Source organism: Ipomoea nil, unplaced genomic scaffold (genome assembly GCF_001879475.1).
Source record: "Ipomoea nil cultivar Tokyo-kokei standard unplaced genomic scaffold, Asagao_1.1 scaffold0813, whole genome shotgun sequence".
NCBI lineage: Eukaryota > Viridiplantae > Streptophyta > Magnoliopsida > Solanales > Convolvulaceae > Ipomoea > Ipomoea nil.
The window spans coordinates 181,930-205,755 of NW_017617241.1; the positions used below are offsets into that span (position 1 = coordinate 181,930).

At 37.0% G+C, this 23,826-nt stretch overlaps 4 protein-coding genes and 1 long non-coding RNA gene across 10 annotated transcripts; 3 read left to right on the forward strand and 2 right to left on the reverse strand.

The window, feature by feature from the left end:
• Positions 1-974: 974 nt before the first annotated feature.
• Positions 975-3,658, forward strand: LOC109178234 (ubiquitin-conjugating enzyme E2 2-like). Of its 5 annotated transcripts, none has more exons than XM_019327847.1 (6): positions 975-1,173; positions 1,476-1,616; positions 1,726-1,751; positions 2,038-2,127; positions 3,106-3,194; positions 3,291-3,658. In XM_019327847.1, exons 2-6 carry the CDS (start codon positions 1,492-1,494, stop codon positions 3,417-3,419), a joined length of 459 nt encoding a protein of 152 aa, XP_019183392.1. In that variant the 5' UTR covers positions 975-1,173; positions 1,476-1,491; the 3' UTR covers positions 3,420-3,658. The 5 variants fall into 5 exon arrangements, with proteins under 5 accessions (XP_019183392.1, XP_019183390.1, XP_019183391.1 ...); XM_019327845.1 differs by having other exon boundaries at positions 976-1,158; positions 1,478-1,616; XM_019327846.1 differs by having other exon boundaries at positions 976-1,158; positions 1,484-1,616.
• LOC109178231 (RING-H2 finger protein ATL46-like) lies at positions 1,433-23,606 on the forward strand. The gene is made up of 4 exons (XM_019327843.1): positions 1,433-1,443; positions 8,584-8,590; positions 19,529-19,531; positions 22,225-23,606. Exon 4 carries the CDS (start codon positions 22,258-22,260, stop codon positions 23,356-23,358), a length of 1,101 nt encoding a protein of 366 aa, XP_019183388.1. The 5' UTR covers positions 1,433-1,443; positions 8,584-8,590; positions 19,529-19,531; positions 22,225-22,257; the 3' UTR covers positions 23,359-23,606.
• On the reverse strand, positions 2,330-2,835 carry LOC109178236. The gene is made up of 2 exons (XR_002053684.1): positions 2,738-2,835; positions 2,330-2,701 (listed from the first exon to the last, which is right to left on the reverse strand). It is a non-coding gene; the product is annotated as an uncharacterized LOC109178236 (long non-coding RNA).
• LOC109178229 (probable receptor-like protein kinase At5g15080) lies at positions 4,222-10,015 on the reverse strand. Of its 2 annotated transcripts, XM_019327839.1 has the most exons (7): positions 9,918-10,015; positions 9,142-9,351; positions 8,288-8,628; positions 8,036-8,171; positions 5,959-6,095; positions 5,756-5,879; positions 4,222-4,985 (listed from the first exon to the last, which is right to left on the reverse strand). In XM_019327839.1, exons 2-7 carry the CDS (start codon positions 9,323-9,325, stop codon positions 4,495-4,497), a joined length of 1,413 nt encoding a protein of 470 aa, XP_019183384.1. In that variant the 5' UTR covers positions 9,326-9,351; positions 9,918-10,015; the 3' UTR covers positions 4,222-4,494. The 2 variants fall into 2 exon arrangements, with proteins under 2 accessions (XP_019183384.1, XP_019183385.1); XM_019327840.1 differs by lacking the exon at positions 9,918-10,015 and having other exon boundaries at positions 9,142-9,403.
• On the forward strand, positions 16,654-18,697 carry LOC109178230 (probable inactive receptor kinase At2g26730). The gene is made up of 2 exons (XM_019327842.1): positions 16,654-17,362; positions 18,026-18,697. Exons 1-2 carry the CDS (start codon positions 16,666-16,668, stop codon positions 18,574-18,576), a joined length of 1,248 nt encoding a protein of 415 aa, XP_019183387.1. The 5' UTR covers positions 16,654-16,665; the 3' UTR covers positions 18,577-18,697.
• Positions 23,607-23,826: the final 220 nt, after the last annotated feature.

Genomic DNA, 23,826 nt, shown 5'->3' on the forward strand with positions numbered 1-23,826 from the left:
CCTTTCTTCTCTCTTCTCACCATATCTCCTCTACATATGTATTGTTTTCTCAAAAATCACCCAAAAATCACTGATGTAGATACCCTTTGTCTTATGCATAACCACCTTAATTGAGGTATTGACAGATGTAATAGACCCGTCTTTTGGGTTGGTGTGCCAAGGCCTACCCTGCTAGGGCCTTGACAAGCACAATGATCGTTGTTTTTTGGGTTGGTATGTCGATGCTAACTCTCTATATGAGCAAAGGGGTCAAATTTGAATTCAAATCAATTAGAATGGATTATCGTATGTAACTACTTTAAGTTTTTCGAGACTTTACCGATACACACTGAATTTACTCTTTTTGGTTAGTATGCCAAGATCAACTCCACCAAACCTAAATCCAAATCTATTATAATGGATTACTGACACCCATCATACAGATTATCGATAGGTACATACTATATATTTTTTTTAGGTAATTGACAGATACACAATGAGTCTACTCTTCTAAGTTGGTGTGTCAAGATCAACTCCGCCAAACCTTAACGCATTATAATGAATTATCAATAAATAACTATCCTGATTTTTAATGGTATTGACGAACATAAAACATAAGAAAATGTTGTGTGTACTCTCATTATCTACTCTCAACTTGTACTTCCACACAAAATCTTGATATAGACATTTGATTTAGGACTCATATGAAAAAATAATTTATTAGAACCCACCACATTAAGTAGTAAAATTTAAAAAGTATGATTTGGAAGTACATGTACTAAAACTTCAATCCAAGTGTGTTTTTATTTCACTTTCCTAATTTTTCTTTCTTTTTTTTTCAATTTTTTTTATCCAATTAGTAAAAACATATCATCTTTAATGACCAATGGACAGTCACAAATGTTAACCTGTTAAGGATATGATCTCATATTTGCCCTGTCAGATCCGACCTGGACCACTGCTATATAAGCCGACCGGTTCTGACCCGGAAACATTTTCCCTTTCTCGGAATTCATAAACTGACTGGTACATAGTACATACCCGGCTTTTATATCACGCAATACTCGGAGTCTTCGGCTTCGTATAAGGATCCGACGCGTAGCTCAGAAGATGTTCCAGTAGTGCAATCATATTCTATTTCGTCGCTTTCTTTGAAATTGTTGCCTCACTTGCTCTTAGGTAAGCCATCGCTTTCTCTATTTGTCTGTTCCTCGCGATTGATTATGATCTGTGCTGTATCGCGTTTGAATATGTGCCAATTGCTGTATGTGCCATTTGAATACGAAGACGAGTGAATTGGTGTGAATTTGTTGATAGTCGATTTGTATTAAGAGGTTATTTCAATTGCTTTTTCCGGATCTAGGGTTTTGTTGTGTGCAATGATTTAATTTTGTTCTTTTTGGTTGATGAAATGAAAAGATTGTTTAATTGACACAAATTGAAGCGTGGAAAATGGAGATTTTTGTTGATGATTAATGATTTCTTCCTTTTTATCAAGTTGCAGTGGTGAGGATGTCGACGCCATCTAGGAAAAGACTGATGAGGGATTTCAAGCGGCTGCAACAGGATCCTCCAGCAGGCATCAGCGGTGCTCCTTATGACAACAACATAATGCTTTGGAATGCTGTTATTTTTGGGTATGGAATTGAAAGTTGAATCTGTATCATAGATATATGTTCTGTAAGAGGCTAAGCTTTTGTCTTGTGTATTAAATACTCTTTTTTTTTTGCTTGTTTTGATTTGCAGTCCGGATGACACTCCTTGGGATGGAGGTGAGGCAAATGTGCTTAGAGATTCTTTTTTTTTTTTTTTTTTTTTTTTTTGGTTTGCCCTAGGCCAAATTACATCTAACTAGTTCCTTCTTTTATTCTATAAACATTGTATTTGTTAATTATCATTGAGTGCACTTGATTGGCCTATGGTTAGGTTCTTCATATATCAGATTGTTTCTAGAAGGGATGGTTGCATCCATCTTGTCTGTCAGTTTTAGTTAAACTTTTCCGGTCACTTTTCCTGTGAAATATTGGCCCGTTTCTTTGATATGCTGTTTGCTTTCAGGTACGTTTAAGTTGACACTTCAGTTTACAGAGGATTATCCAAATAAGCCACCAACGGTGCGATTTATTTCCCGAATGTTTCATCCTAATAGTAAGTTCCTCCAACATATTACATTTGCTTTGTGTCATATTCACACCAAAATAGTTGCTGGGATTGGTTCTTTTCCATATACTTTATGGTTGAAATATGTTTAATTTGAATTTTATTGGAATATCATTCTTGATTTAACATTCTCGAGATATGACTCATTTCCTTTTGAAAAATCTATGTGGACCTTTTTTTTTGTCCACTTCTTTCTTTGATGGATTTCGTGTTATGGTTGGAGACTTGGAGTATTATCTGTGATCAAACATTTGTATTTTATAGAAGGAATACTTGGTAGAAGCCTAGAAGTCTTTAATCAAACACCCGATCAGCACCTAGTGATTTTTAAAACACTGGGGGCAGGGATGGGTATTACTTATGGGAATCCCTGTATCCTATTCATTTATCTGAAAACTTAAAAAATTAGAGATGCTATCACATCATATTCTAAATTAAATTGCATACCAAATAACAATGTAACAATTAATTATTACTATTATAATTTATATAATGGGCAGGGGAGAAATCCCTGTACCTGAAGAATTATCCAGAAAACTTTCATACCCATTTCAAAGCCTTACTTTTTGGCTGTACCATACCCATTTCAAAACCTTACTTTTTTGGCTGTACCATACCCATATGGACATCCATTGGGTGTGGCCGTGCGGGTACAATTGTCATCCCTAATTGGAAGTGGAGTACTGGGGGTACTTGTTTCTATCATACTAAACGTCTAGAACCCATGCATAGTTAATTCGAATATTCTGTATTGTTGAGCACATTGATGGCTAAGCAGCTTTTGAATTTATGAAAATGGCTTGCTATTGTGTTTTGTTAGATGCTACTCCATATTTTTTTCTCCTCTAATGTAATCTGTGTGCTAGATGTCTAAAATTTCTATTCCATGCATGAGTTAGAATATTTGTTGATTGAAATTGCACTTCTGAGTTCTTTTCACGCCATTATCTTTACATACTTGCTCAGTTTATGCCGACGGAAGTATATGCTTGGATATCCTGCAAAACCAGTGGAGCCCTATTTATGATGTAGCAGCAATACTTACCTCAATCCAGGTATGTTCATGTGTATCCAGCTATCCAATATCTGCAACCGTCCTTGAGTCACATGCAATCAGCCTTTCAATACTTGTTTTTTTTTTTCAATTGCAGTCATTGCTCTGTGATCCAAATCCCAACTCACCAGCCAACTCAGAAGCCGCACGATTGTTTAGTGAGAACAAGCGTGAGTACAACCGGAAGGTTCGTGAGATTGTCGAGCAAAGCTGGACAGCAGACTAAATTGTCTGATGCTCAGAACAGTGTAGCAGATTCTCGCGTTAGGGGGGGTGGTCTTTAAAGAAGCTGAGTGTTGTCCTTGCTACATTAACAACTAAACATATAAAATCCTTTCAATTATCTCTCTCAACTCTGTTGCTTATTTGTGAGACTGTACATAAAAGCTCTTGAATTCTAGTGTGGAACTTTATGAGTTGTTTTCCCAGTCATTGCATTGTTGTGATCTAAATGAATTCTCCCAATATGCTGTATTGCCTTTTATTTTTAATATAATCTATAATATAAATAATTGCAATAAATGAAAATAATAATGAAAGATAAATAGGTAAATTTTACTATGGACAGTGGTCCATTTAGCAGTAGACTATGGTATGAGTTATGTTTTAGTTTCATTTTTTACACAGTTTCATTATAGTAGTTAAAATATCATTTAATTACATGTTCATATATTTACTATCTAATTCATTTGAAAATATGCATATATATTTTGTTTTACACAATAAATTCATTATAACAATATTAAAATTTTATTTTAATTCTATTACTGGTTCATTTGATAATAATATACATATTTGCGGATATCACTATGTCTACACAATTGTGTGGACCATAGTGATTGGTCACAGATATCCATTGTTCTCAAACTTCACCCCTGTGACCAACTGAGCTGCCCATGCGAGCGGCCACCCTGATATCTAGTTGTTTACATTTAGCTGTCATGATTCCTATTTCCTACAGATAAAGCTTATGATATGCTATTATGCATTCTGGAAAATACCTACTGTTTATGGAAAAGGAAAAATAATTCAAGTTAATTACAATTTGCATCGAAAGTTAATTACATTTTGCATCAAAAGGTAAAGACTAGAGAAAAAGGCCTAACAATATCAATTTCCATATCTAAAATTCTACATCCTGCACATACCTTGCACATAACCTGCACATAACCTGCACAGTGCTTTCTCTATATTTTACTTCTCCCACCCCACCATTCATAGCCAAACCAGACAAAAATCTCTTCAGCAGATACTCAAAATTGGGGGGAGGGGAGAACAAAGCAATAAAACAAACATTAATCCTAAGACCCATTGCTGGGTTTTGGTGATTGTTGAGGGACGGGATGGTTAGAAGGGGAAGCACGAGGAGGGGCGCTTGGCAAGGAGTGGCGCCTGCTCCTCGATGTTGATCCTCCTCCCTGCGTTCTGCTCCCATTAGCCCTTCCCTGGATGACATGAAAGTAGGGGGACTCGCAGGCCATGTCGTTCAGGTGAGGCAAAGGCTTCAGCCTCTCAACGACCTCGCTCATCAGAGGCCGTGCTTTTGGGTCACGACGAAGGCAGTTAGCAGCCAGCTCGGCTGCCTTTCGAGCTGCCTTCATTGAGAAACGGCCTTCAAGGCGTGGGTCTATCAGACGATAAAACCTGTGCCTGTCAGATAAGTATGGCCTCGCCCATTCCACCAAGTTGTGCTCCCCATGTGGCTTCGTCTTGTCCATTGATCTCCTCCCAGTCATCATCTCAAGGAAAACCACTCCAAAACTGTAAACATCACTTTTCGATGTCAAATGTCCTGCCACAAAACAAATCAGGTCAACCAATAACTGTTCCAGAAACAAGAAACAGTACAATAGGATTCATGAAACTGTAAAATATCAACATGTTCAGCTATCAAACAGAAAGGTAAAATGTAAGAAACAGATTTCAATAAGCTATCAACTTAGCATGAATCCCATCTTTAACACGTCAGCATGTTCTGTTTCACTGAATGACAGACACCTCTTTTCAACCGACAAACTCAAATACGACAACATACCATCTAAGTGCTACGAGACAGAATTTTCAAATTTCAATATATGGGGGTAAAGTATTTGCCAAAACGTTAAGTTGCAAGCAAGGTTGAAAAAATCGCTAGGCGCCTGGGGACCGCCTAGGGCGCCTAGAGCGATTAATCGGCGCCTAGGTGACCGACCGCCTAGGCCCGATTTTTGCAACACTGGTTGCAAGAATATGTATGTATTTTGCAAGAATCGCAAGTCCTTCCCCGCAGAACTATAATGGCATCTTCATTCATATCAACAACAACATCGCTCTCTAATTTCACGGGCTTCCTGAGGTTTTTCCTCAAGATCATCTAGTACTCGGTACATTCTGATATGACACCACATCAAATTTATAGAATTGCATCGGATGGTCATAAACATAAAAGATTAGTATTAATTAAACATGACACCAGGTCTCATACTAGGATCTGCATATCTCATTTAAGAAATAATTTCAACACTATTTTAGAACCCAAAAAAAAAAAATGAAAATTAAGATACACGGTTGAAGCTAACTCACCAGTCATGACATACTCAGGAGCAGCATAACCATAGGTTCCCATGACTCGGGTTGATACGTGAGTCTTATCTCCCTCGGGACCATCTTTGGCGAGCCCAAAATCAGAAAGCTTTGCATTGTATTCCTGGAATAGAAATTATAAACCTGGATAAATTAGTATGTATTGAAAAACATCGGATATATTAAGGATTTGAAATACGCACCACATCCAATAAGACGTTAGATGCTTTAAAATCTCGATATATAACAGGCCTTTCAGCTTCTTCATGGAGGAAGGCGAGGCCCTTTGCAGCACCAAATGCAATTTTCATTCTGATATTCCATGGAAGAGGCAGGGACCCTGCAGTACATAGTAATCGCAATTAGAATGTGATAAAAATAATTAAAGTAACACTATCGGCAAGGATAACAATTAAAACAACAATAATAAAAAGCAACCTATGATCAAACAATGATAAAGTTAATGGAAAATATGGCCCCACAAAAATATAAGCAAACAGGAAGAATTTTTTTTCAAAAAAAAAAAAAAAAAAAAAAACAAACAAACAAACAAAAAACAACTAAAAATAGAAACATTATGGATATTGGTAGAAGGCAAAAGCTCATATCAACAGTTATATGACAACATTGCCCTGAAAAACTGCTCCACTAAAAAACAAGAGTCTAAGAGCCAATATTTCCTCCTAAATGTTTCAAAAAACTTTCCTTCTTTTTTTTTGAATGGTGTACACCCTTGTCCAAATATATAAGGAGATTTGAGTTTTAGTATAAAATTGGGCCCATTGCGCCCATATGAAACAATTAGACGCTTGTGGGAATGTCCCGACAAAGGGTCCAACTTTTAATCTACTAAAATAAACTAACATGATAACAATGAGATCACGCAAAGACTCGAGGTACCTAGCTTCCAATCTAATAACATAAAAAACATGTCCATATTAAGCACACCTTCTATAAATAGAAATTATTTTCTATTGAGTCCGCATCAATTAAACCCTTGGCCGACCCCCTTGTTTTGGAAAGTTCAATGTCAAAGCCTTCCTAAAAAGATGAAACGTCTACCATTTCTCAAACCAAGCCTATATACTCTCCGTGGTCACCAATTCCACGTTACTTAGTGTTGGGGGATGGAGATGTAGCCCATACCCCCTTTGGGCCCCCAAAGGCCCAACATATATGGTTGGCGGGAGGCCCATGCACATCAAGGAAAACCTCGACCGGTCGGCCCTATCGCAAAGGTTGTGCCTGGGCACTAGGGGATAGAACTAGACAAGAAGGATGTGTGGCCCAAAAAAAAGGAGACAAGACGACCTAGAAAAAGGCTTTAATGCGCAAGGATGGTCCACAGAGAAGGTGGAGCAGGAGGAGGTTGCCGCCCTATTAGCCCAAGGAAGAGGACAAGGCCCACCCTTGGGTCTAATTTATAAATAGGCCATCAAAAGGCCATTGTGGGGATCGACCATTCTTGAGATTGGACATACCTTGTAAAACCATCGATAGCATTTAGGCTTGTTTCTAGCTAGTGAAGAGGACAAGGTCCACCATTGGGTATAATTTATTAACCTTAGTGCTTATAATAGATTCATAGTCTTCTTTCCTACTCCACACAATTCGCATAACATATGCTTCAGTGGCCTCACACTATTTTCTTGTCGCTCATCTCCTAGCTCCCGATGACGCTTCTTAAAAGCTCTTGCCATTCATTTTCTCAATATATTGCACTCTTAATTAAGGTGATCACATTTGCTTCTGATAGAATATAGCATATTAGGATTGTATGAAAGATTTGGGAAGTATCAAGTCAACCCCAAACACCCAAAGGGTGCTGAACCTAGATATTCATTTCCCAATTTAAACGGTAAGAAATCCCATTTACTTAGAAAAGAATACAAATCTGCAAAAAGAGAGCAATTTTAAACATATTGATGCAACAATTTTCAAAAAGAACAAACATTTCAAACAAAATAATGTATGCGTTCAATACTAATGCAGATACTTTTATATTTAAGACAGATACTCCGTATTAAGTCGTTTTGTAGCATATATGTATTACAGAGAACTAAGGAAGCAGTGTGTGAAGCTAAAACATTGCCATTTCAAGGATTGTCGATAACTTGGCTTGGAATGTAAAATTGCACGTTTTATTTGCCATTCGAATTTTCTTGAAAAGTACAATCACACACGAAATCATATAAGCGTTGATAGTTTTACATAGAGCAAAAGCTTTTAATTCACTACCGGCAGATTTATTTAACTTCACAGATATAAATCGAAACATACTTTTGAATAAGTGATTTTCCAAACTTCCACGCGGCATAAACTCATAGACTAGCATTCTTTGATCATCCTCCATGCAATATCCTATTAATTTTACCAAATGTGGATGTTGGAGGTCACCGAGAAAATGAACTTCAGCCTGCCACAAGAGAATGACTTAAGTGAATAGAAAAAAACAATATATATTATTTATGGCGTTGAGGTATTTATAAAGGAAAAAAAAAGTGACAAAATAAAGGTGTAACATTTCCATACAAGCCACTCCTTGTGACCCTGAAGTCCATCCTGATTGAGAGTCTTCACTGCAGCAGGGATCCCCGAGCCAGGCCTCGCTGACGTGGCTTCAATCTCATTGATCCAACCTTTATAAACACACCCGAAGCCACCTTGACCGAGAATATATTCAGATTTGAAGCCCTTGGTTGCAGACTTGAGCTCAGCAAAACTAAATTTTCGAAGCTGAGAGGCGACTTTCAATTCCTCGCTTATGTTAGGAGTTGATGGAGTAGTTTCCACGTTACTTGTAGCTGAAGACGATATAACCACAGCAGCTGGGGGGTCTCTGCTGGTATCATTTGAAGATTTGGTTTCGGTATCTGTATAGAATATAAAAATTAAAGTCGGGAAACATACAGACCACCATCAACTACTGCAACTGTTAAAGAATGCATATTTCCTCCTTCCCCCCTTTTGCATCTTTGATTCTAATAACATTACTCATTGCATAATTACCATTAACAATATAAACAATCGAAAAGGAAACAGTTCATGAAAACAGATCAATCCCCAATAACAGCAAGGACATAACGTAATCACTATCCCACGAATGTATCAATCAACGAAAACAGGTAGCAAAAGGCGGTGAATTTAGACAATCAGCTAACACGCATTTGTCACGAGAAAACAACAATTTGCCTTTCGAAGGGAAACACGAACAAGTTTGATTTGCAGGAAAGCAATTCAACAGCACGTAAGATTATATTCTGTCGTCTTAGAAACACAGAGAATTTTTGAACCAAATAAGAACACAAACTATCTAAGCACAGTAAAAAGGATGAACTTAAAACAATGTGATATCATATAAAGGTTGTGTTTTTGAGGAGTTTTACCACATTTTGCAACAGAAGTCTCGGGATGAGGCCTTGGAGATGCACAACAACCCAGAAAAGGGAAGCAGCCCTTCTTCTGTTTAGCATCCTCTTTCTTCTCCATTCTCGCCTTCGATTTCTCCAATTCCAAAGCTCTCGCATTTGCATTCCGAGGAGGAGCCGAGCTCATTCTCCTTCTTGACATCCCAAACAAGAAATTCCTGCTAATATCTATACATACCCAAAGTAGGAAAAGTTCAAAGCATCAGATATAGATATTAGCCTCTTTACTCCGTCCTTATCCAAAGATTCTTTCTAGTGTCATCAGCGCTACGTTATCCAAATATGGAAAACTCATAAATTTTTTAAAAACAAAATCTAAAGAAACAATTTTTCAGAACAAACAAACAAACCGGCAAATCCCCAAAAGGATAAAACAAACAACATTTTTGGACAAAAAAAAGAAGAAAAAAACTGGGAATTCAGTTAGGCGAAAGAGGCCTATAATTGAAGGGAATCGGATTTCGTCCGCCATTGGAGCAGAATGTACTACTCCGTTGGGAATGAGACGACGGGCATTGAAGTAAAACCCGAACCCGAATGCAGAAATGGATTTACAACAGTTCACAGAGGAGGGAAGTGCATGTAAAGTACGGACACAAGCAGACAGCAGTACCTCAAGAAAACAAACGCGGCGGCGTCTATCCTTAAAATCCACTAATCTAAAAACGAAAAATTTTAAGGTTCGGAGATAGCGACGAACTGGGTTGTTTCCGGCGAAGGCCAAATTAACGTACCTGAGGATTGAAAAAAACTGTGTATCTGTGTCCACGTTCTAACACTTTAGAGAGAGAACTTTTGCTGAGTGAGACTGAGACTGTAAGCAAACGTGCGTTATGCGTGAAGGGAAGAGAGAGAAAGGAAGAGAGAGAGAGAGGGACAGAACCTGTGTTTGGGATAATCATAATCTCATAATCCCCATGTTGTAACGTATGGAATTAAAAATCATATTTTTCTTGTTAACAACTGTCCCCCGAATAACAACCGATTAAAATCCCATTGAATTCATTTCAATAAATTTTACATCTAGTCCTCCATTATTATTGTATTATTAAATTTAATCTTATTACTCCATATATTTTAAATTTTTATTTGCTTATGTAATTATTCATTTATTTTTTTCTCAACCTATTGAAACACAAAGGGTCAACCCCATTTATAAGAATCACAGTCATGCCGTTCGACCACAAGGTCTTTGGCAATTATTCGTTCATTTAAAATTTAGTCATTCTCCCTTTAAAAAAATTTTATTAACACGTAATTTTATTATTTAAATCTCTTGTTATTATTTAAATCTCTTGTCTCAACATATAATTTTTCTCTCTTTCTCATTAACTTTTTTCTAATTGAGTGGTGAAATTATTTTGTTAGTCATATTTTTTATTAAATATTGAAATGATAAAAATTTAAACGGGTAATTAACTTTGAGAAATAAATGGAAATCAATAGTGTAATAAGGTAGCATTCAAAAAAACACCCTTTTTTTGAAAGTATTAAAAAAAAACACTTAATATATCAATAGTTGAGGACAATTGTGGTCAAATAATAATTGTTGAGGGCTAAAAACGATATTTAATCAATTAATTGTATCTCATAAAACATAAATAGCAGTATGCCAACAAAGGAAAAAGAAAACTAATATTTAGTTCTATATTTGAATTAAACAAAAAATAATAATTCTCTAGTTGGGTTAGAAAAGAAAGAAATTGTGAAATAAGGACGACAAGTCAATTAGTGCCTCGTAAATTTGTAATTTAGTGACATGTGTTTGACATTTTTAGAGATTATAAGATAAATTCTTGTTGTTTTTACAAAATACATAATCTTGTGAATTTCCATGACATCATAGGGAAAGACATACCAAAATATAATTAAATAGGCTTTGATTATTTTATTTTTTTTATTTTTCACATAATGATAAAATTAAATGAAAAGAAATGAAGAACTCACAAAAAGTGATGGCCCAAGGGATATCGCGTAAAGGTTTTCTTTAGAAGGAGGATTAAGGAGTATGTATGAACAAATACTACATTGTAATAGAGTCAATAGTATTAAAAAAAAAAAAAAAAAAAAAAAAAAAAAAAAAAAAAAAAAAACGACTAAGGGCGTGTTTGGTATTGCAATATGCAGAAACGGTTGGCCTTGGTTGTGGGGGTGTCAGATCTAGGCTCATCGATGAGTAGCGGACCTCATAGGGCTCAAACGGATCGCAAGAGCCAAGTTGGCGAACCGCTCTTGGGTCTACTACCCCTGGATATTTCCGCCCACAGTCTGGTCATATTAGCTATCCGTTGGCGGCCAAAAGGCATTGACTTAGTTCAACATGTTGGGTCGACCACTTGGAGGTCGACGGATGACTCGTCGGAGATGGTGGACCGCTCAAATTGACTACTCAGGCGGGCGACTTGACCAGTAGTGAGATGGCTAGGTGGGTGATCATGCGTAGCTTCGGGTGGTTGGCAAGGTCTTTGAACTTGCTCTGCAACATGACACGTGTGGAGATGTTTGGCGGGAAAGCACGACACATAGTGGGACACACATATGGCAAAAAAATTACTCAATTAATGTTATCTCGTAAAACATAAGTATCAATAGTATGACAAAAAAAAAAAAAAAAAAAAAAAAAAAAAAAAAAAAAAAAGAGGAAAAAAACTAATATTGACTTCTAAAATTGAAATAAACAAAAAAATGGAGAATGATCAAATACAACTCCAACTTTGTGTAAGTCAATTAGTCCCCAGAATTTTTGAAAGTTACAATTAGACACTTTAACATATTAATTGCACAATGCGCAAAATCCTAATTGTGACCTGCTATAGCAGGTCAATAATGCATCAGCAGAGCTCCAACGACATTCCGGCGAAGGCACGGCCAACAGGTCTCCGAAAAAAACAACCAAACTTGTTGTTGTCTTCATCAACCGGAGAAGGTGACCGAATCAGTCGCGATCTACATCGACCAAAGAAGGCGGCCAAATGAGTCGCTATCTCCGTCGACCGGAGAAGGCGGCCGAACCGGTCTCCATCTCCAAAGACGAAGAAGGTAACCGGTTCGGTCGCCTTCCCCAGTCGACGAAGACAACGACCAATTTGGTCTCGTTTTCCGGTGACATGTTGGTTACACCTTAGTCGGAATTTTGCCAGACATCTCTCATTACATTATTGACTTGCTATTTCATGTCACTATTAAGATTTTTAGGTCTTGATGTGCTAAATTAATATGTTAATATATCTAATTATAACTTTCAAAAGTTCAAGGATCTTATTGGCTTTTTACGTAAAGTTGAAGGGTGTATTTTACCATTTCTCAACAAAAAATAATAAATCTCCAATTGGGTTGAAAAATAAATTGCCAAATAAGGCTGACAAGTCCTTGCCTAATAACTTTGTAATCTATTGAAAGATGCTTGGCATTTTTAAAGATCACGAGATAAATTATTGTTGTATTTACAAAATAAAAAATATTGTGATTTTTCTTGACATCATAAGAGAGAAATGTATCAAATTGTAATAAATTAGACTTTTTATTCTTTTTTGTTCACATAGTGAAAAAATTAAATAGAACAAAATTAAAAAACCACAAGAAAAGCGTGACTATATATTTATGCCGCACCAATTTTATAAGTTGCAATGATAAATCTAGCTCTACTATAAATTTTTTTTTAATTTTACAATTTAAATAATTTCTGACCACTTATAACCAACGATCATTTTATATAATCCAATAACATATTATGTATATATACTAAGTAATTAACAGAACCTTATATTGTCTGATAAATATAACAATAAAAACTGTTAAAATCACGAGTTACCATTCGGATTTTTGCAAAAGTATTCGAAATATATATAAACATTCCAATTCCAATTATTGGTTTCTAGAATGTTTGTCGGGTAGGCAATTCAACCGCCTACCTTTTTTGTGCAAAGTGACAACGGTAACTTTTCATAGATTTCGTTCCATTCTTAATCGTTTGCAAACTTTATTTGAGTTACTGAATCACTAGTCTAAACATGGGTGTCCACTGGCTCAAATATAAAAATTAATACAGAAATTCACATTAAATTGAATTCAAAAATTTATGATTATCAAATTAATTCTCTAACATACTTGATTAGAGTTGTCTATCTTTCACAAATTTCTGATCTAGCTTACACTTGTAGGCAAATTATATTGTTCATTATAGAGTCGACCTTACAAAATGGACACTAATATATGTTCATTTGTCATAGGAAAACTCACAATTTTGATCCCTCAATTGTTTCTCAACTGTTAATGTAGTTTTTAGTTTTCAATTTTAACTAATTTGATCTTCGAATTGTTTAAAGTTTCGTCAATTAAACCCCCCCGAAGAACCAAAATGACGATTTTTTCATTTTAAAAATTTTATCAGTTTGATCATCGATAGGTCTAATTGACGAAATTCTACACAATTCGATGATCAATTAGTTAAAATTGAAAATTAGAGACTACATTGATAGTTGAAAAATAATTGAGGGACCAAAATAGTGATTTTTCCATTTCCCATATGAGTTAATACCCAAAATCGTCCTCGACTATAGTGATTTTTCTCAATTTCGTCCTAAACGACTTTGGTGCTAATATCGTCCCAGACTTTTGTGTTTCGCGCAATTTAGTCCTCCATTTGTTATTCCGTCAAATTGGTGTTAAATAAAGGGACAATTCAGTAATGTCAATATTGATCTCTCTTTACTTTCAACTTGTGAAGTGCGAAATTCCTTTTTCTTGTACGAATTACACCCAGAATTACTCCCGGACCTTGCAAATCAAATTTTATATTCGCAGTTTTAGGAGTAATTCTGGGAGTAATTCATAAAAAAAAGGGATTTCGCAGATCACATGTCTATGAGTAAAGAGATGCCAATATTAAAATTACTGATTTGTCTATTTATTTAACACCAAATGGACAGAATAACAAATGAGGGACTAAATTGAGCAAAAACACAAAAGTCTGGGACTAAATTGAGCGAAACACAAAAGTCTGGGACGATATTGGGTCACCAAAGTCGTTTAGGACGAAATTGAGAAAAACCACTATAGTCGAGGACGATTTTGAGCATTAACTCTTTATATACTATTCATTTATTTTTAGTAGATTCATTATATTTTGATATAAATTTATATTTTTAGTAGACCGTAGATTCATTTTTAATGTATTGTAATGCAAAATAAACATTTAATGACTAAAAATAACTTAAAATATAATATGTATTAAAAATCTATCTTACTATTATGGTCCGCGATATAAACATTAACAATTGTGTTAACAATTCATTTACTAATTATTTGAAGCTATATTGGGTTAATCCAATTTATTTGATTTAGAGTAATGTCGAGGACCCTACAACAAATGATGAGTTTGTAATGGGCCAATGTGGACTTCCTCTTATGGGCCCATAATTGCCCACTGATCGTCGTGGGTGTCACGTGGGTCGCATTTAATGAAGAATAATTCGCTCAAGTCTCCTTCACTAGTAGGCTTAAAGATTGTGAAACCCATATCAATGAAGCCTTAGCCCACAATTGAAACATACATCAATCGTTATATCCTACACCACGGCGCACATAGCACTGTGCGCCGCGCGCCTCCCAAAACGACGTCGTTTTGGGGTCGTGTTGGGAGGCGCGGTAGGAAGTTGCTGAGATTATGTGTATTCGTTCACAACGTTATGTGTATTCGTTCACTACGTTATGTGTATTGGTTCATACAGTTATGTGTATTTTTTTATACAATTATGTACATTATTTTTATATAATTATGTACATCCGAATCAGAAAATTTGTGTGTATTATGTTAAGAGTTGATGTGTATTATGTTAAAAGTTTATGTTTATTATGTATTATGTTAGATTATGTGTATTATCTTTTAAAAAGAGTATGTATATTTTGTTATAACATTATGTGTATTCAAGTATAACATTATGTACATTCTTGAACAGCGGGTTTTTTTTTTAAAGAAAAGCCTACTGCCATTCACTGGGGCGAGAAATTTCAAAAAAAAAAAAAATTAAAACGACGTCGTTTTGCATCTGGGCGCATAGTGCAATGTACGCCGTGGTGTAGGATATAAATTGCCAACATACATTCATCTAAGTTAATTATAGTTTTAATTGTTAATTATTGTTACGCTATCACATTTGTCATTTTTATAAGGTAATATTTTTTTTTATGGAAATCAAATAGTCATCTGAGCACAAGGTGTTTGGCTGCTGAATTTTTATTTTTATTTTTATTTTTATTTTATTATAAGGGGATATCTTTTTTTTTTTTATTATTATAAGGAAGGGAATACCATATATACACACTACTTGCTTCAAATTAGGTTCAAACTTTTCACCTCCACTTAAGGGAGCAACCCAGTACCAGTGGACCACAAGTCACTTTGTCTGCTTAAATCTTTAATACACTTTAAATATATTTATATTTTAATTTGATTTTTCCTTAACACACTTTAAATATATGCTTATATTTTAATTATATCTTTATATTTTAATTTTATCTTATCATTAGAATTAAAATTTTGATCTGTGGCACTGATCGAAGTAGTTAGAAGAGTACATGGAGCAAGAAGCCAAGAATACACAACGGGATTGGAATCTGATACCACTAATGATTTCATCGATCTGTCTGGACCATTTCTGTTTATTGTAAATATAAGTCGTCACGTTTTAATGAAATATTCTTACGACGATGACAGTGACGTAAAAACCTGCCGGCGCTCCATTGCCAACAGCCAAATCTCTCTCCATCTTCAAGTAGTTTTATGTACTAATTCCAAGTTCCAGCTTGACTGTGTCAATCAACCATACAACAATAATGACAACAAAATAATATTTTGAAAACACCATTGTAGCTTTCCCCAGACGGCTATGTCATGACATCCTTGTCGTGTTAAAATCTTTTAACTTGCCCTACATAAAAATATATTATTAAACTCGCAATTAGTATTCAATGATATGAATTGAGTAAACCTGATTTTATAACTCCAGTCGACAAAAGATCACAAGAAGACAAATAGTTACCTACTACTAGGAGTAGAATTTGAAATCTCATGATCACTAAGCAAATAATCTGACTAATTTAATTGGGGTTGTCTAGTATATAAATTCTTCTCTCAAAATGTTGAATCTCTAACCGAATGACCACCCATATCCCGATTCGACAGAGCATTTGGGAGTATGTAAATCAGGTGACTAAATAGCTTAATAGACCGGTCAAATGTTGGTGGGGTACCTAGAAGGTATCTGTCCACTTTAGACAGACATAATCCCACACTGCTACTAACAAGTTCTGTCCACTTTAGTTAGACATAATCTCCACACTACTGCTGCTGACGGGTTCAAACCTTGACTTCTTGACCTACTGAATAAGTGAGCTAAGCCCGTGCGGGATAGTATATAAGTTCTTGTTAGTACTAGATGTTGCATTATATTTGCAGTTGAATAAGTTTGTGTATGGTGCAAAATGAAGCATAATAGTCTTGTATTGGGATGCTTGGTTTCGATCATCTTTCATGTTCTGCAAACAGGAAAGGGTGATCAGACGATGGAGGAATCGCAGCCGAAGAAACACATTTCGACTGATCAGATTCTCATGTTTTCTGGCTATTTCCTGTTAGCTATGGCTGTTCTTCTTGGAATTTGTCTCTGGCTGTGGAGAAATGGCAGGAAGAATCAACCCGCCGAATCCCGCGATGTTAACAAAAAAGTTGCAGCCGTGGAAGACAGCGATGATTTCACTGATAATCCTATGTCAGCATCCACTGATTTCATAAAAACATCAAAGAACATGCCGGAAACATCATCGGAATTCTCATCGGAGATGGCGGCGCCGCCGTCGCACGCGCTGGTGGTTCTGACAAGCCCGGAGGTGAACGGGCTGAAATTTGAGGATCTACTGAATTCGCCGGCGGAGTTGATTGGGAGAGGAAAGGGCGGGAGTTCATATAAGGTTATGTGTGAGAATCCTAGGATGATCTTGGCTGTGAAAAGAATCAAGGATTGGGAGATATCAAGCCGTGATTTCAAGACCAGAATGCAGCGATTGGACCAGGCTAAACACCGCAGTGTCTTGTCGGCCATGGCCTTCTATTCTTCCAGCCAAGAAAAGCTTTTAGTCTTTGAATATCAGAATAATGGCAGCCTTCTAAGACGCCTACAAGGTAAACTATCATTCATTCCTTACTTCTTCAAGATTGGATGGATTTAATTAACTCGGATGGACCCGAATCAGTAAATCTAGATAAAAACGTAATATAAAATAAATAAATATAACGCAAGAATATCGTCAAGCCGCAGGTACCGTAGGTCGCAGGGAAGGTGTCCTTGTTAAGATCGCAAGGATATTAAGTATCGCTAATAAGTTATTACAAAGCTTGATTATGACAATAATAACTATAAAGTAGTGTGTCAGGAATGAAGTGTCCTTGCTAAGACAAGACGGGGGGTTTTTATATCAATTAAACCCCCAACCACACCCCCAAAATCGAGGGTAGTTAGATCGGGCCGCTTTAACCGCGTCCCCTTCGAGACCGGGTCCAAAGTCAGGCCACTCGGCATGGCCGAGTTCCCCATGGACCCACTCGGCAGTAGCCGAGGTCCATGACGACGAGCTTGTCCACGGCGGGACTCGGCCCCTAGCCGAGTTGCTTGGGCCGACTTGATCATGGCCCAAGGGGCTTGGGCCGAGACGTATCTCGAGTTGCAACGTCTTGGGTCCGTCTCTCCGAACCCGTTCGTTCCGGGCCCAGTATATCCATCAATTTCAAGAAATTAAACCCAGCCTTTAATTACTCAAATTCGATATGATCTTGAATTCCCTACAGGAACCCGAACTGGGGAAGCTTTTGAGTGGATTAGCAGACTCAACACTGCGGCCACCATAGCCGAATCCATGGCGTTCATGCACGGCGAGCTCAAAAACGACGCCGGAACTGGAATTATCCCGCACGGAAACCTCAAATCCTCGAACATCCTGCTCACACAAACCATGGAGCCACGCATAAGCGAGTACGGCCTGAAGCCCGCCGCCGAAGCCGCAACAGCAGACTTCACACAAGACGTGTACGCCTTGGGGGTGATTCTTCTGGAGCTACTGACAGGGAAGCTGGTGGCCGACGAAATGGATGTGGCAAGTTGGGTTGTTTCAGTGCTGAGAGAAGAGTGGACGGTTGAAGTTTTCGACAGGGCATTGATCAGAGAAGGGGCTAATGAAGAGAGGATGGTTAATCTTTTGCAGGTTGCTGTGAGTTGCGTTAATCGTTCCCCGCCGGCCAGGCCCGCCATCAACCAAGTTGCGGTGATGATTAACGGTATAAGAGAGGAGGAAGAGAGGTCTATGGATGTATCTCGTGTTAGTGTGATTAGCAGTCGGTAGAGCCAAAGGCCTATCAAGCAGTATAAGTGTGGACTCCCTCAAATAGGACGTCACGGAAAGCATAATACTACATTATAACATAATCAATAGTAAACGAACGAAAACAATGGAAACATATATACATTCAGATAGCGATTGGATGGACGACATTGTCAACCATTAGGTACTTAGTACTTTTTTGACGTGTAAATTATATTCAATAAGTATTTATGTATAATTCTTCCAAAGTTTCACCTCTATGACCAGCTACCCATGCGGGCTTAGTATTTATGTATAATTATAAAGAGGAATAGTTGCTATGATGTGTTTTTCCAATATCATACTCTTTGCTTATATATCTTATTATATATTTGTGTGAAGATGAATTTCTTGTAGAACACGAGTAGTTATTAACTATAATTACATGATTATAAAAGTATCGGAGTATAGGGGGCCCTTAGGGTTGGGGTTCAGCCTTTTGGAATAATGATTATAAAAGTAATAAATTGTTTATAAGAAGAGTTAAATTTGTCTCATCATATATATTACATTGCATAGGTCATTCTTGTGACTAACCAGTTGAGTATACCAAGCGATATTGCCCCTCATCAAAATGCATAGGTAATAATGCTACTCCGATCCTACAAAACTTTTCATTCCACAAATTTGGCATTATGTAACATTATTTTATTAGCAAACATAACAATGCTAACATGCATAGAGAATGAGTCTCCTACTGATCGAAATTAGTTTAGTCATACAGAAACGAACTCTAGTTAATTAATCGCAGTAGTAGTATATATATATATATATATATATATATATATATATATGCCATCTCATCTCCACTTTCAATTCCGCTCTCATCATCACACCTGGAAACTCCCATCCATCCATCATATCGCTGTAACTGAAGCCATATATCAAATTTAATTTGTCATTACTTGGCACTCAGAATGTGTATGGGGTAAAGTTAGTTTTTGATTCGTCTATAAATAAAGTTAGTATAGATTCATTCTTTCAAAATGTTGAACCCCAATCCTAAGGACCCTCCACATCCCGGCCCGACAGAGCATTTGGGAGGATGTAAATCATGGTGATTCAACTGAACATGAACCACAGAGGTAGTTAGTATAGATTCATACCATTATGGAGAGAGGTGAGCCATACAAAATGATGATGAAAAGAATAGAAAGTGACCACAATTGTGGTTCTTTTGTCGATGGTGTGCGCGCCCATGAGAGTGCCAGCAACTATCCCAGCAAGACCAGTAAGTTGTATTACGAACAAACCCGCCATTTTCCCCTGGAGTAGTGTTTTGAGGGGAAAATGGCGGGTTTGCTCCTAATACAACTTATTGTTGTTGCTGGCACCCTCATGTGCGCGCATAAGAGAATTTGATACGATCCCACATCGGCTCCACAAGAGATTGTGGAGTGGTACTTAAGTTGGGGCCAAACCTCCATTCATGAACTAATTTTTGTGGTAGAATTAGGGTCTTGGCTTGAGTGTTGTATTAGAGTTATTATTATTACAATTGTGGAATCACTTTCATCATTTTGTATAATGGTATGGATCTAGCTTTATTTTCAACAAATTTACTAATGGAATCATCTGGGCAGCCTATGCTTGCATTAGATTCGACATCTTCGTCTTCGTAAGCTAGCTTTAACTCTTTTCCATTCTCCCTTTAATTTGGTTGGTTTGTGCAGTAAGTACTAATTAACAAATTAATAAATGCAGGTCAGCAATGGCGTTGGAGCCGTATATATTATTGTCTTTCATCCAGATTATATCCTCAAGATCATTTACCTTGTGCTATGTAAGGAAGGAACGACCACAATACTAAACTTTGAAATATACTATACTATTACACCTCTATGCAATTAATCTTGTGTTTATTCATTTGTTATTTTAGGGTGTGTTTGGTTTATGGATTTAGTTATCACGAATGTGAATCAAAGTTATTGTTAGTTATTGTTTAGTTCACAGCTTTGTAGAATGAGATTTGATTACCCCTTAATTAAAAAACTCATCTCGTAATAAAATAAGGGTTTCATTCTAAACTTGATTTTTAAATTTTGATTATTGCTTTTAGATTTTTGTTTTTGCTTTGGATGTCTTTATATTAGAATCATTTGTCTTGATTTTTTCTTCTTGTATTTTTAAAACATTTATTTTCATTATAGGATCATATATAACCAAACAACAATATTAGTAATCATTCCAATTTCACCCTACTACCGAACATGCAAAATAATTTTACCAAAACTCATTACCATTAGTCCATTACCAAGTATTTTGATTCTCATTCTGATTGCGATTCTCATATACGAACCAAACACACCATAATTCTCATTAATACCATTAATTACGCCAGAACATTTTAAAACTAATTAACTATAAATCAGTTTTATAATTTGAATATTCAAAATTTTGATGGACACTTTAAGAAATCATTAAATTGGGTGATAATTTTCCTTTTAGCTGTTGATGGAGTTATGAATACAGTAATGTCGTCATTTGTCTTTAAGGAAAGGCCATAATGAGTTCATTGCGGGCTGCTTTTCAGCCCAGATCTTATTTGGGCCTACTAGTAGGCCTGATCTCATTCCCGCATCGAAAACATTTAGTACTCAAATAATGTATTTTTAATAAATATAATATACATTTTGAATATACTAAAAATATATTATTTATGTAATAAATATACATTATTTGATAATATGATTTACACATGTGTGAACATAATCGTTATACCCTGCACCACGGCGCGCGTAGCACTGTATGCCCCACGCCTCCCATAACAACGTTGTTTTGGGAGGCGCGATAGAGAGTTGACGTGATTATGTGTATTTTTTATACAATTATGTGTGTTTGTTTATACAATTATGTATATTTTTTATACAATTATGTGAAACAACGTTATTTTGCCTCAAGGCGCACAATACAGTGCACGCCCTAGTGCACGATATAAATTACCGTGTGAACCATGATTCACACAATAATGATTGGCCCATATCATATTTGGGCCTATTAGTGGGCCAGATATCATTCCCGCGACGAGAACACACGCGCTTCTCTCCGCACGTATAGTTCGGCCCTTTTCCCATTTTTCTTTTTGGAATTGTTTACTGTTTATTTGGGAAGCAGCGACGACTGTCAGCACTGGGCTTTGGCACTTTCCTTCTCCGCTTGTTAGCACTCGACCACTATATTGTCTCTCTCACATATGAATGTCCTGCATATGACTGTGTATGTTCACAGTGTGTAAGCATTTCTAGAGAGAGAGAGAGAGAGAGAGAGAGGGATTGAGAATTCAAAATTTCAGTCCTCTGTCCATGGCCTGCAATTCCAGAGAAGCTATGCGTTAAAGAGATTGGCAGTGCGTAAGACATTTATCTGGTGGCTTTATGGGGATCTAGTGAGGTAAAGTTTCAACCTTTATCATGTTCTCAGTGGCTGTGTCATAGTTTTCTCTTATTATTTCGCAACCTGTGAGTCTGGGGAATTAAATAAAAATTTAAAATAAAGAAATCAAGAAATTAGCTGCTTTTCGTGACACACGACCTTGTGGGTGTGCCCTTTTGATGAAGCAAATGTTTGCCTCGAATGTAAGATTAAGTTTTGTGGCTGTGTGATTTGTGGGTCGGTTGGAGATTTAAGGAGGAGCTTGATTTTGGGTTCTTCGGATGAGACAAGATGATCTGTTCAATGGGGGGATTTAGGGAGCCAAGATGGTTATCTGAGCAGAATTCTTGGGTTGAGTATCACAAAGATGGTGTCTTGACATACTCCCCTCCGGTTTCTGGAAGTTTTCAGAGACAACAACCAAGTTCTCCTGGGAACAAGATTAGCCCAGCAGTGCTGTTCATTATAGTCATATTGGCTGTCCTGTTTTTCATATCTGGTCTCCTGCACTTGCTGGTTAGGTTTCTTGTCAAGAACCCTTCTTCTTCGGCCGAGTTTGATGGGAATCCTGAGGCTTCTACCTCTGATGCCCTGCAGAGACAGTTGCAGCAGCTCTTCCATCTCCATGACTCCGGTCTAGATCAGGCGTTTATCGATGCCCTTCCCGTGTTCATGTACAAAGAGATTGTGGGTCCTAAAGAGCCCTTCGATTGTGCAGTGTGTTTGGGTGAATTCTTGGAGAAGGATAAGTTGAGATTGCTTCCAACTTGTGGCCATGCTTTTCATATCAACTGCATTGATACTTGGCTCCTATCCAACTCCACTTGTCCTCTCTGCAGAGGAGCCCTTTTCAATGGTGGGTTTTCGATAGATAACCCCATGTTTGATTACGATGGACTAGGAGAAGAGGATGGATGTCCTCAGAACAACGGGGATAACGGGAATTCTATTAGTCAGAAAACAAGCGATTTAAAGGAAATTGTAGTAGAGAAGGGCACTTTTCCAGTGAGACTTGGGAAGTTCCGTAAATTAAATAATCTGACAGTTCAGTGGGAAGGGGAGACTAGCAGTAGTAACTTGGATGCTAGAAGATGCTATTCGATGGGCTCGTATCAATATGTGGTTGGTGACACTAACCTCAGGGTACCATTGAGCAGTCGAAGAAATGCTGGTGATGCGAAACGTGTGAAATCAAGAGATCAGGATCCTTATCTCTCGCTCCACGATGCTGAAGGGGATGGGAGAAGGATAGGTATTGGTGCAAAAACCGATAGCTACTCTATGTCAAAGATTTGGCTAGGAAAATTTGCAAGTTCGTCGGACTCCAATGTGGAAGATCCTCCTCGTTTTGATATGGTCTCGCAATGGATGAGTCGAGCAGAAGGCAAGTAAAGTGTTCTTCTGGTATATTTTTTATTTTTGGTTCTTTTTTTTTTTTCCTTAATACGGTTCATTGACTCTTCGATTGAAAGTTTTAAGCTGCTAATTCAAGGAAAAAAGAAACGGTAACCTCTTATAACATGGTAGATCTGTAGTTGGGTCCAATCTCAGTGTTATTTGGTTCTTTTTTGAAATTTGGATTCTATCAAATTGAGAAATGTCTTGAATTCCTACTTAATTTATAATTAATGTCTTGATTATCATGGAACGATTTTCTGATCATGTCTTGGGTCAACTAGATTGACGAACAATGTTTCTAGTTAAGCTCATGAAGAGTGAGTATATGAAAGCCACATTTCATTGAATCGAGGATAACATAGGTCAACCCCAGGGCATAGCTCAGTGGTCAAAAGGTTGAGTGTGGGTGTAGTGACCCAACAACAGTTTTCTTCTCGTTATGGTAACCACTCGATCGGTGCT

What these genes read in the sequence shown, in the direction of transcription:
- LOC109178231 (XM_019327843.1), top strand. Translation starts at nt 22,258, where the DNA reads ATGATCTGTTCAATGGGGGGATTTAGGGAGCCAAGATGGTTATCTGAG.
- LOC109178229 (XM_019327839.1), bottom strand. Translation starts at nt 9,325, where the DNA reads ATGTCAAGAAGGAGAATGAGCTCGGCTCCTCCTCGGAATGCAAATGCG. An exon ending in GGAAAATCACTTATTCAAAA is followed by an intron (nt 6,096 to 8,035) that starts GTATGTTTCGAT and finishes TATGTACTGCAG; the next exon opens with GGTCCCTGCCTCTTCCATGG. An exon ending in TCCTGAGTATGTCATGACTG is followed by an intron (nt 4,986 to 5,755) that starts GTGAGTTAGCTT and finishes GTTTTGTGGCAG; the next exon opens with GACATTTGACATCGAAAAGT.
- LOC109178234 (XM_019327847.1), top strand. Translation starts at nt 1,492, where the DNA reads ATGTCGACGCCATCTAGGAAAAGACTGATGAGGGATTTCAAGCGGCTG. An exon ending in TGGAATGCTGTTATTTTTGG is followed by an intron (nt 1,617 to 1,725) that starts GTATGGAATTGA and finishes TTTGATTTGCAG; the next exon opens with TCCGGATGACACTCCTTGGG. An exon ending in CAATACTTACCTCAATCCAG is followed by an intron (nt 3,195 to 3,290) that starts GTATGTTCATGT and finishes TTTCAATTGCAG; the next exon opens with TCATTGCTCTGTGATCCAAA.
- LOC109178230 (XM_019327842.1), top strand. Translation starts at nt 16,666, where the DNA reads ATGAAGCATAATAGTCTTGTATTGGGATGCTTGGTTTCGATCATCTTT. An exon ending in CCTTCTAAGACGCCTACAAG is followed by an intron (nt 17,363 to 18,025) that starts GTAAACTATCAT and finishes AATTCCCTACAG; the next exon opens with GAACCCGAACTGGGGAAGCT.